Source organism: Alnus glutinosa, chromosome 10, assembly GCF_958979055.1.
Source record: "Alnus glutinosa chromosome 10, dhAlnGlut1.1, whole genome shotgun sequence".
Lineage (NCBI taxonomy): Eukaryota > Viridiplantae > Streptophyta > Magnoliopsida > Fagales > Betulaceae > Alnus > Alnus glutinosa.
The window spans coordinates 16,313,901-16,326,817 of record NC_084895.1 but is presented as its reverse complement, the minus strand read 5'-3'; the positions used below and the strand labels follow the sequence as shown (position 1 = coordinate 16,326,817).

The window sequence follows — 12,917 nt, the reverse complement described above, 5'->3', positions numbered from 1 at the left end:
CACCGGCCACCCCTTGCCTACCAGTTTTTTTTTTTTCTTCTTTTTTTTTTTTAAAAAAATATAAATTTATTTATTTATTAATAAATTTATATTTTTTATGAAGATGGACACATGTCGCCATCTTATTGGCGACACGTGGCGCTGGCGTGTAGGGCTAACAGATTCCGTCAAAATTGTGGACGAAAAATCGACCCAGGGAGTAAAACGTAATTATTGCATATCACAGGGACCTCCATGCACTTTTTAAACCATAGGGAGTGAAAAATAATTATGACATACCACAGGGACCAACGATACAATTATCCCATAAATTTAAGTCAAGTTATGGTTAAATCAAACTTGAAAAGGTTTATAAGCACTTACTTTACAGCTTAAAGATATGTATTATTGTTATAGTCATGACCAACTAAAGTAACCTTAATTGATCTCTCATCCTTATCTTTTTGAATATAAAAATAAAAAATAAAAAGTCTGAAAATTGAGTGGTAGCTCATAATTTAAGGAGATTCCATCTTTGAAGACTTGAAGAGAGTGTGAGTCAATCAATGTATTTTTGCTGTGAGAAAAACAATGGTGGTATCACAAGAGTATCATCAAGTTTTTATATAAATTTATTCTGCCTCCAGTCAAAATTTCACTCCAAATTTAACTTACAAAATTAAGGAGCAATTTGAATATTTTATTATTTTCACGTCTTTTTACTTTTTCGCTCCACTTTTGCTCTCTCCTTTCACTTCATTCTTCCTCCTATATTGTACCTACCGTTCTCACCATCTTTGCGTTCACAAACTTTCTCTCCCCTTATACTTCACTTTCCTTCTCCCAACACTCTCCAGCTCCAGCATACGCACACTCCCGGTTTGGTACTATTCTCTCTCTCTCCCTCTCTTTCCCTTCCTATGCTATAGAATATAGAATACATAAATGGGTGTAGGTTTTTATCACTGACTTGCACTGGAGCTATATTGGGTAAAGGTTTTTTATTTTTTATAGAAAATTTCAATTTCTTTTACAAAGATTTGATTTTTTTTTTTTTTTCATCTGGGTATTTATTATCTGCACTTGCTTTAGAGAGTTTGATGACTTCGAAGATTTTTTGCACCAGCTTTAGAGAGTTTCTTGATTTTCTGCAACTTGGAACTTATTAGTACTTGTTGTATTATTATAGATGTAAAATGAGTTTTTAGATTGATATGTTTGGTATTTGATCCTGCAAGTTGGAGTGATTTGTTTGACCTGACCGTGTTCGCAAGAATCATAATCTTTTTTCCCCGACTTTTACTAGATTTTCTAACCCTCTGCTAAGACAAGGTAAATGATACCTGTTCATATTTGGCCATCACTTTGTCAGGCGTATATGGAGTCATGGAATTAAAAGAATTATAGTTCCTTTTAATTCCGTTGGATGAGTTTTGTTGTGAAAATTATCAACTAGATATCATCTAGCAGTAAGTCCTACTCCTACTCACATGCTTCACAATACTATGGCTCTCTCTCATATACACCGTAAAGCAAAGCCATTTGGTCGTTTATTTCATGACAGTTAAAGTTATTAGAAGTGATCGTTTAAAATTAATAAAAAATTAATATTTAGTTAAAATTAAAAAAGTTTAGAAAATTTGATGTAAAAAAGTTTATTAAAAGTAGTAGTTAAAATAACAAAAATAAACTTATTAGTTAAAATTTGAAGAGTTTGTCGGAAATTCTCGTCTCTCAAAGAGCTTATTTGAACTTGTCCGAGTTGATCAGTGACAATCATTCTTTTAGATGTTACTATTAGATACATTTTTTCTGTTTTGGATTTACTTATAAATTATATATAAATTTTACATTATTGCTAATTTAATAATGATTGGCTTTTTGTTGAAACTATTAATTTTAAAGAAACGAGACCGGTTTGCAGGACAAGTGAATTATCATTTATGAATGGATCGATTGGGTGTTTGACTTTTTGAAAAATTACGAATATTGAAAAAAATTTATTTTTAAAATTACATTTGAATGATTTAAAAATTTAAAAATAAAATTAAAAAAATATATATATAAGTAAAAATAGATATTAAAAAAATATTTAAAAAGTATCTGAAAAATATCCCTCACTCAAACATGCGGGAAAGTTTTCTACCAAATCATGAGCACAATATAAAAAAAACATTTGGTGTGTTGTCATATCAAAGGGCAATGGTTTTTTAAAAGAAGCTGCTGTGTCACGTTTTATCGTATCAGGGATTCCTTTGGTTTTATTGAATCTCCATTTAAATATATGATCAATTCGCAGCAACTTATTTTGATATTAAGACACAAGTGCAGAATTTGTTGTTTTTCATAAACTGTTTTGGAGATTTGAATGGTCTCAATGAACAGGAGAGTGATACAAATACAACTTTAACATAACCCCTCGGCCCTCTCATATGAGGTGGAGCCCCATCACATAGTCTCACACTATGTGAGAGGGAGTGTGTAGAAATTGTATAAAAAAATTGTGTAAATATCATTTCTCCAATGAATAAATTGTTCTAGACATTCTTCGAACTTGTCAAAGGTTTGTGAACCGTGCTTGTCAACAATAGTGAACACTATTTACTCAACAAATTTATAAAAAAACTATTAAAACTCTCTCTTCCTTTTTTTTTTTATTTATTTTATTTCTCTTTCATGCATCACGCGCGACCTCCATTTTAAAAAATGTTATTTAAATGGAATAATAGTAGTAGTTAGCTAAAATGGTGATGCTGCTAGGAGTGTTTTAAAAAAGTAAATTGTGAAAATAGAAAAAAAATAATAATAATTTTTAGCTATTTTGACTAATAAAATTTGATAAGACTATTGCTCTTAGACTGTATATTTATTTGATTGTTCTTTATTTAGTGATTTAAAAATTTTCAAGTTGTTAAGGTATGTTTAGGTAATACATTTTTTATTATATTTTATTAATTTTCAAATACTTGGTTGGGTTGTTTTGTTAAATTTGAATTCTACTAATGTTTTATTCAACTTTTTTTTAAAAAAAATTTTGGCCCAATTTTTTTAAATCATTCAAAGATAATTTTAAAAAACAAATTTTATTAATATTAACAATTTTAAATATAATAGAAAATAATACAAAAAAAAAATATACACCTAAACGTACGCTAATTTACTTAAGTGGGGAATGTTGAGCCTTTTAAAAGGGGTAACCAATATGAGTATTGAAGCTAGCTCATTCACAAAGCCTTGGGCACTACGATACCTCAACAACTCACCTAACTTATAAAACCCTATTTTCATCCAAACCTCATACAACTTAAATCCCTAGCTCTTTACGAGTTTCCCTCTTCCTCTATAAAATTATTTATACACATTTTTGTAACTTCTCGACTTTGGGTATCATAAGGAGGAGCACCTTCTCACTCAAGGTGGGGAGTTTATGAGGGGTTTAATATCTCTCAGAAAGTTAGCCCAACCGTTGAATCGAGCTAATAACTCACTGATAAAAGTTGATTAATAATGGTACCAAACGACAGTAATTATGATACAACATTAATAGGATCATATTTGGTGTTTGGACAAAGAACTCTTTGATTGCCTTTTGGCGTGCACACGAAAGTTGAATATGCTGTCTTCCTGACTGCCTTTTTTACTACAAACCCACCATGCAAAGAACCAGGGCAGATTTTTAGTAAATTATAATATATTTTTTCGTAATCACGTCCAATTATGCTTTTTTTTTTTTTTGGACTTTAAGAGCTTATTCTATCTTTTCTCACATTTTGTTAGAGTAGAGTACTAAAAACAACTTTCTTAAGAACCATTTCATTTCTTAAATGTTGGAAAAAAACTCATAAATTTTTTTTTTGAAACAGAATTTTTTGTTGTTCCCTAACCTTTTGGAGCACCAAAGCTATACGTGACCTTGCGCTACACCAATATACTCCCCGGGGGTGCATGGTTGCTTGAGTGCGCGGTGTCCAGATTTTAGCCTGCAGGTGTATCGTTCTTTTGGTGCGCGCTTCACACCAAATTCCCGCATGTTTTATTTTATTTGATTTTTTAATTTTTTATTCCAAAAGAAAAATGTGTTTGTGTTTGTGTTTGTATATGTGTTTACGGTATTATTTTAATAATAATAATAATCATAATAAATAAATAAAAAATTAACAAACAGCTCCAAAAACAAAATTTTTTAAAATTATTTTTAAATTTTGATATTACATCAAAACATTCCTTCAAATTAAAAACCAAAAAGACGTTAAAAAACCAAAACATTATTGGCACAGCCAACTCGATTGAAGCTTTCTCAATAATTTTTATCCATTATTGATTTATTGTAATGCTATTCTGCTGTACGTGTCTTTTTACCCTCGATGTAAAATTCAAATGCACCTGTTTCTATTTCTGATATATGTTGTAAACAAACAAACAGATATGTAAGTAATTGCACCCTTTGTCATATCTTTTACTAAAAAGCCATTCCCATAAATAAATAAATAATTATTGCTCCAAACATTTTTGTCATGTGTTGTCATATCAGTGTTAAAGTAGCTGGTAACGATAATTGCCTTCCACTCCTTTCTAATATTTCTCGGTTACTCAAAACACTTGTTCATTCTACCCTTTCAAGTTTCAACTACGATCCCTTGAGAGCGCTTCAGTTTTGAGCATTCCTTCACTCACCATCAGGATCGATGTCCGAACACCTTCTCATGGGCCCTGCCCAGCAAATCATTGACAATTTGGGCTCACTGGCTACCAATGATATCGCATTACTTTGGCGTCTCGGAGATGAGCTTCAAAGCCTGACCGTCGCCGTTTCAACAATCAAAGCTGTGCTTCTCGATGCGGAGGAGAAAAACGCTGCTGGGAACCATCAAGTCAGAGACTGGCTCAGAAGGCTAGAAGATGCCATGTATGATGCGGATGACTTGCTGGATACTGTTTCCACTGACGCTCTACAAAAGGAAATATTGACTCGTGATAAGACGGCCAGACAGGTAAGCATTTTATTCGACAAATTTAACCAGCTTGTCTATCGTGGTAAAATGGCCCGTAAGATTAAGGCCATGAGAGAGAGGTTAGATTCCATCTACGCCGAGGGGGACAGATTGCACTTGGAGGTACGCCCTGTGGAGACACGTGTCGGGGGAAACAGGGGTAACACTCATTCTGTTGTCTGTGCGGAAGAAGTTATTGGTCGAGACGATGATAAGAAGGATGTTATCCACCTTCTGCTGGACTCCAACGTTGAAGACAATGTTTCAATCCTTCCAATTGTTGCCATCGGTGGATTAGGAAAGACTACACTCGCACAACTCATTTTCAACGATGACCAAATCCAAAACCATTTTCAGCTCCAAATGTGGGTGTGTGTCTCTGATCCCTTCCATGTTAAAAATATTGTTGAAAAAATCTTAGAAGCTGCAACAGAGCAGAAACCAGAACCCGCTGAAATGAATACGTTGGTAGTTAAACTTAAAAAAGAAATTGATGGAAAGAAATACTTGCTCGTGTTGGATGACGTGTGGAATGATGATCGTGAAAAATGGTCTGAATTGAAAAAAGTGCTAATGGGTGGTGCAAGAGGCAGTAGAATATTGGTGACTACACGCAGTGAAAAGGTTGCAAGGATTAGCGGGACAGTTGAACCATATTTCTTGGAAGGTTTAGAGGAAGACGCGTCATGGTCTTTATTGAAGCAATTGGCATTTGAGAAAGGAAAAGAGCCGGAGGACAATTCAAGCATCGCAACAGTTGGGAGGGAGATACTAAAAAAGTGTTCTGGTGTCCCACTGGCCATAAGGACAATTGGAAGTGTATTACGCTTCAAAATTTCAGAAGGAGAGTGGTCATCTTTTAAGGAGAATGAACTCTCACAAATACGTCAGAATGAAAATGACATCTTACCAACTCTGAAGCTGAGTTATTATCACCTTCCTTCACATTTGAAGCACTGCTTTGCTTACTGCAGTTTGTTTCCAAAAGGTTACGAGTTTGATAAATCAAGACTGATTCAGCTCTGGATGGCACAAGGGTTTGTCAAGTCTTGTGATGATCAAAACCGATGTTTGGAAGAGGTTGGCAATGACTATTTTATGGATTTACTATGGAGATCATTCTTTCAAGAAGCTGAAAAGGATAGGTTTGATAATGTAATTAGATGCAAAATGCATGACCTGATGCATGATCTTGCCATATTAGTGGCAGGATCGTTGATCACCACCTTAAATGATAAGAAGACAAACTTTCATGAGAAAACTCGGCATGTATCAGTTGTTGAATACTACAGTGTCGATGCTTCATCAATTACAACTTCATTGTGTAAAGCAAGTAGCATACGAACATTTCTTTGTAATCCCACTTCCGTCAACTTTTTAGATTGTGAAGAAATTTTTTCAAATTCCAAGTTCTTGCGCGTGTTGGACCTGCACGGGAGAAATCTTAAACTTCTGCCAAGCTCTATTGGGAAGTTGAAGCATTTAAGATATCTTGATCTTTCTTCAAACAACAATCTTAAGGAGCTACCCAATTCTATAACTAGGTTGCAGAATTTGCAGACACTAAAACTCTCATTTTGTTATCATCTAGAAGAATTGCCAAGCTCTATTGTGGAGTTGAAACATTTAAGATATCTTGATCTTACTCGGAACGAGAATCTCAAGAAGTTACCCAATTCTGTATGTATGTTGCAAAATTTGCGGAAGCTAACACTCTCATATTGTTCAATGCTTGAAGAATTGCCGAAAGACATGAAAGAATTAGTCAATCTCAGACATCTTGAGATAAATGGATGTCATCGGTTGCCTTATATGCCACGCGGATTGGGGCTACTTACTAATCTCCAGACGTTATCAAACTTTGTGGTCCACAAGGATCCTCTCTCTCAGCATAGCAGTGGGTTAAAAGAACTAGAGGGACTAAATAACCTAAGAGGATACTTATCTATTAACAATCTGAGACATGGAAAAGATGTTGCCTCAGAATGTAAGGAAGCAAATTTAAAAGAGAAAAAACATCTTCATGGTTTGTCTTTACGGTGGAGTTATTGGAGTACTGAAGGAGGTGTCAATGCTTCAGACGTTAATGTTGATGATGGGATGTTATTGGAAGTCCTCCAACCGCATCCACATCTGAAAGAGCTTTGTTTAGAAGGCAATTGGGGTTCAAGGCTTTCAAGTTGGCTTTCGTCACTCACAAATCTTGTTACATTGCGGTTATTTGAGTGTATGAAATGCCAATACCTGCCACCATTGAGTCAACTGCCTTCTCTCAAAGATCTTGTGTTTCACGTAATGAATGCTATGGAGTACATATCTGACAGTGGTGACAGCAATGAATTCTCTTCTTTTTTCCCATCTCTCAAGAGTATCGAACTCTCTTTTTGCCACAATCTCAAGGGGTGGTGGAGGAGGAGGGATTCTTCTGTGCAGGTCAATAGTGATAGTCATAATTCCATTGAAAATACAGAGCATCCTTTACTCCCTTCCTTTCCTTGTCTCTCAAAATTACGAATCTCGTATTGCCCTATGTTGACTTCCATGCCAACGTTTCCGCATCTTGAAGAAAAGTTGTTCTTTTGCAATGCTAGCTGGAAGCCACTGCAACAGACAATGATGATGAAAATGGGAGCACCGCAAAGCCCAACATCAACAGCAATATCCTCCTCTTCATCCACTCCTCTCTCAAAATTGAGGTCTATAAGTCTGGATTCCATTGAGGATCTAGAAACGCTGCCAGAGGAGTGGTTAAAGAACCTCACTTCTCTCAAGTTTTTAACAATACGGGGATGCAATAGATTAAATTCCCTCTCCCCAGGTATACAACATCTCGCTGCCCTTCAATACTTGGAACTTCATGATTGTCTTGAGCTTGAGCTAGCCAATGTTGAGGATGAGATGCAATGGCAAGGTCTTAAGAGCCTCCTCTCTTTGATTTTTTCACGTCTTCCGAAATTGGTGTTTCTCCCGTTGGGGCTTCAACATGGGACCACTCTACAAAAGCTCCTGATTTCAGATTGTGAAAACTTGACGGCTATACCAGAATGGATCCACAACTGCACATCACTTCATGTGCTTGAAATTGATGGATGCTCCAGTTTGACATCACTGCCCGAAGGAATGCGTAGCCTAACGTCTTTGCAGAGGCTGAAAATTAAAAACTGTCCCATCTTATTGCAAAGATGCAAGAGAGAAGCGGGTGAGGATTGGAGCAAGATTGCTCACATCCAAGAGTTGAAATTACAGCATTTGAATTCAGGTATATTCTTATCATTTTATCTTAATCCTTCGTGGAAATTTAAGTAACCACCTTCTTCTCCATCATTTTCTTCATTTTTCTCGCTCAGTATTTATTGGCTGTTAAATTCCAGGTACATAAGAAACAGAGGATTTGGATTCAGGTATAGACTCATCATCTAATCTTAATCCTTCATGGAAATTTAACCACTTTCTTCACCATCATTTTCTTCATTTCTTTTTCTTGGTATTCCTTGGTTGTAAAATTCCAGATTTAGAAGTAGCAGAACCAGCTAAAGCAAAGAAGAAACAGAGGATTTGGGGCATATTCAAAAAATCTAGGGCACTGAATTCATGATGCTTCACATATCAGGAGAAACAATTAGCCTCTATTCTTTCTCTTACCACCACCTCTCTACTGTCATCTCAAACAAAAGATAGTAAGTTAAATCGCTCATTCAAGATCTTTGCTCACCCCTGCACCATGGTGTGTGAGTTGTACTGTGCAGGATTTGGGTACTTAAATATCAGAAGTTTGATATTTTTTAGAAGAAAAAAATATATAAGCACAATCTTTCTTTTAAGAGTAGAACTGAACAAATGCGAAGATGTTTGGTTGAATTTGAAATTATATTCATTATGTTTTGGTGAAGGTTTTAAAAGCACAAAGCGTATCATCAAAACATACGGAGGCAATTGGGAACTAATTGATTAAGCATTTCTTTCTTTAAGTAGCTGTTTGGTATTCTTTAGATTGAGTAGCTGTGCTGTAGGAATTCATGTACTGGAAGAAAAGTATTGGCAGTAATTCATGAGAGAATCTATAAACGACTATAAAAAGATGTGGTGGTAGTTTGGTAAGTGGATCTGGAAGTACTTGCATGGAAGGATTCTTTGAGTTCAGTTTGGTTAGAGTAAAATATAGAAAGTTGCTAGGGAAGCATTGAAGTCACCTCAGACAACTAAACTGGGTAGCATTTCAGATTATTCACATAAGTTATGTTGATGTACATGTTGATGCAGGGTGTCGTGTAATTGAATATTGGGTGGTGCTTCAGTTTAGGTTTTGGGTGGAATTGAATAGTGGGTCAGAGAAAGTGTAAGGGTGAGGTATCGTGTCTTTTTCCAGATTATTCACATAAGTTAGTTTCATTGATGTGGAAGCACGCTCATGACTCAATAACTGCTTCTGTGGTGTTTTAGGTGAAAATGGAATCAGATGTTGGTAGTAAACAGAAGAAGAACAAAGTTTGTACCATTTTTGTTTTTCTTTTTCTTTTGATGAATAAAAATACTGTTGTTCAAATTTATGTAGGACGTCAAAATGTCATCCACTGCTTCAAATTCTAGTTCTCTGTCCATCAAAAAATACTATTGTTTGATAGTTATGGATGATAAAACCATAGCAGGATGGACATCATGATAAAATTCAAGTTATTGCTCTATTTTCTAATAGCTTTCATGTTCCACCAATGGTTTTTGTTACAATAGTAACACTTCTGTTTTCTTTTGCTTAATTTCTTGTTGGATGCAGTTTGATTTATAGGATTCGTTGTTCCTTATAGAACAGCATTGTGTGTAACATGATCTCTGTCTCTCTTTCATCTTGTGTTATTCTTGATGTACTTGAGTCAATACGCCAATCTTCAATAACTGTGGGCCTATTCTTGCTGGGATATGTCAAATTTGGTTTCCGTGGTTCATGTGATTGGTTTCCTTGAAATCTAATGTCTACTGTAATAAGATTTGGGATCAGAAACGGGTAGTTGGGGATGGGACCATGTTCAATTTTTATTTGGAAAGTTGGAGGTAGCAAATGTCAGTATATGATGACCATCTTGTATTCGTAAGTAAAGAAACAATAAAGAATAACTAAGTTGTATTTTTGGTTCCAACACAAGGAGTTGTATTTTTGGTTCCTAGCTAAGTTGGTAGGCCACTGTAGTGGAAATAGGCTGATAGCAAGCATTTTCTCTTACGCATAATTGAAGTACAAAACATGCAAAATTGCAGTTTCATGTTAACAATAAGTTCTGTAATTCTGCAGAATTAATGATGCTTATTTTTTTGGGAGACACGCTCGTTTTCATGCTGAATTCATCTTATGTTACAATCATGATGCGGTAATAAATTCATGTTAGCATTGACAATCTCCTTTAATGTTCTGTTTTATTTGAGTCAAAACTATCAAAAAAGTTAGAATTTGTGGTAGATTGGAAGTGAATTCTAAAATCTTCAGATTCTTGTCTTAAATTATGGGCTTAATTGATCTTCTAAATCCCATTGCAGAGTTAAACCATAGCTTAAATTTTTTTCCCGCAATTCAAGGGGATCAAAATAAATTTCTGCATAGTAACAATAGAAATTGTTCTCACATGCATTTTTGCTATATTTGTTTGCAGGTCAACGATGGCATTTCTGTTATGGAAAATTTATTACCCTATAAACGTTTAGCTGATGGATCCAAAAGAGTACTCAGGTTCCTCATTTTCTCAGTGCACAGGTGAAGCTGTTTACCTGAAAAAACATGTTTAACTGCAACCAGTGTTTAGAAATTGGCAGGGTCGAGAGACGGCAGTGTATAATGTTCTTGTAAACTGATTGTATATGTTAATGGACCCCCTAAGCCTTTACCTAGCTACACCTGAATTCAACGGTTCTCGGGGTAGGCCAAAATAATAATGTAGTCATTGCAATCAAATTCTGTCAAAATACTTGATGGATTCTATTAGTGTGTCACATCATTATATTGACACGTGTCACTCTTTTCTAAAAATATATAAATATATAAAACTAAAAAATTTAATTTTTTAAAAAAAGGGGAAAAAAAAACTATAAAAAGAAAGGGGTGGCCTAAGAGCCACTCCCACCCGCATTAATTTTGTATATATCCAAAAAAAAAAAAAAATTAAAAAAAATCAGTAGACTAATATGAAAAGGGCCATATTTCTCCTTTTATATATATATATATATATATATATATATATATGATAGAAGTTAAGGCTAAATTATATTTTCCTCATATATAAATATATAAAAAAGAAAAGGCTGATATAGGCACGGATATTGTGGAAAGATTTTTATGATGAGCGGGCGAGTAGAACCACAAATGCCATTGTCCATGGCCAAAAGCCATTGTGGATAATGGATATTGTGGCACGTTTTTGTAATTAGATTTGGCATTTGTCTTTGTTGTATCATCCCAAATACATGGCCAAGAGATTTCATTAAAGTTGTCACGTGCAACGCACATTTCCAAATGGGTTGTTTTTGGGCAAGCCTATTTTTATGGGTCAAATATCAAATTGGTTGGTTTTAAAATTAAACTTTAATACACGCATCCAGTTCTCCCAAGTCGAATGAAGTACGAATAATGTCTTCAAACGCTCTAACAAACTGACCTAATAAGTTGTACGGACAGCTCTACAGGGTACGATGCTTTAGAAGTATTTGGTTCTTAAAGCAATAGAGCAGATAAAGGAAAATTATTGGATCGATCTCATTATAATCACCATGGCTTACTCTTCCACTTCTTTTGAAAATTTTCTTTATTATAGTTCTTGTGTACGTGCTAATGAAAATAATTAAGAAGAGTCGGAGATAGAGCGAATTGCTAAAACAACAAACATTTGTGTACTTAAGAGTTGCAATACGTCCGTTTGCTGTTATTCAAGATAAGAAAAACAAATTAATGTTTGTGTAGTTAATTCACATCGTCTGTATAGTTTGTAGTGCTTATAAATTGGGTTATATTTATTCAATGATTGATATGAAAAAAAATAAAATAAAAATTACAAGAATGAGAGATGGATGACAGATAAAAAAAATAATAATAAATAAAAAAAAATAGCATTTTTCTAATGAATAACTAATTAAATGCACATGGCAAACTACCATGCACAAATCTCTTCATTGTTAGAAGGGATTTGAATTGATATATATATATCCTCACATCCACTCTAACGACTTAAAAAAAAAAGTCACATTTGCACTATTACCTTAAAATGAAAATAACTTTTTTAAAATATTCATAGTAGCTCATGAGAATAATTTTTTTTGTTATTTTGGTGAGTCAATTCAGTGAAATTATCCAAAATGACTTTCCAGCAACCTAACCAATTTGGTAAGTGAACAGTATTCACCAACAATAGCGAACATTATTCACTCAGCAGCAAATCTATAAAAAAAACTATTAAAACTTTCTTTGTCTTTTTTTTTTTTTTTTTTATTCTCTCTCTTGCAATACACAGTCTCCATTTTGAAAAATATAATCTAAATGAAATTGTGATAGTTGATAGTTAAAATGGTAAGGCTGCTAGGAGTGCTTTAAAAAAGTGGATAACTAAAATAGAGAAATATAATTTTTAGTTATTTTAGCTAGTAAAATTTGATGAGGCTAGTAAAAATGGTCTAAAGACCGTATATTTATTTTATTGTTCTTCATTTATTGATTTAAAAAATTCCAAGTTGTTAAGGGCATGTTTGGGTAACACATTTTTTTTTTAATTATATTTTATTATTTTTCAAATACATGTTTGGGTTGTTTTGTTAATTTGAATTCTACTCAAGTTTTATTTAACTTTTTTCTATTTTGTCTAAAGTTTTCAAAATCATCCAAACATAATTTCAAAAAACAAATTTCATTGATAGTCACAATTTTAAATATAATAATAAAATATAATACAAAAAAATCGTACACTTAAACATACT

The 12,917-nt window shown here is 33.9% G+C and overlaps 1 protein-coding gene across 5 annotated transcripts in view; it reads left to right on the top strand.

Moving 5' to 3' along the window:
• Nucleotides 1–752: 752 nt before the first annotated feature.
• LOC133878894 (putative disease resistance protein RGA4) overlaps nucleotides 753–12,917 on the top strand; it is a 90,631-nt gene continuing 78,466 nt past the window's right edge. For 2 of the 5 annotated variants that reach the window (XM_062317457.1, XM_062317461.1), the window contains exons 1-4: nucleotides 753–863; nucleotides 3,843–8,229; nucleotides 8,342–8,371; nucleotides 8,480–8,647. In XM_062317457.1, coding sequence (XP_062173441.1) covers nucleotides 4,665–8,229; nucleotides 8,342–8,349 — 3,573 coding nt within the window. In that variant the 5' untranslated portion in view covers nucleotides 753–863; nucleotides 3,843–4,664 and the 3' untranslated portion in view covers nucleotides 8,350–8,371; nucleotides 8,480–8,647. Of the gene's footprint in view, nucleotides 864–3,842; nucleotides 8,230–8,341; nucleotides 8,372–8,479; nucleotides 8,648–10,609; nucleotides 10,846–12,917 lie in introns of those variants that run through there. The other 3 variants (XM_062317458.1, XM_062317456.1, XM_062317460.1) reach the window with 3 other exon arrangements.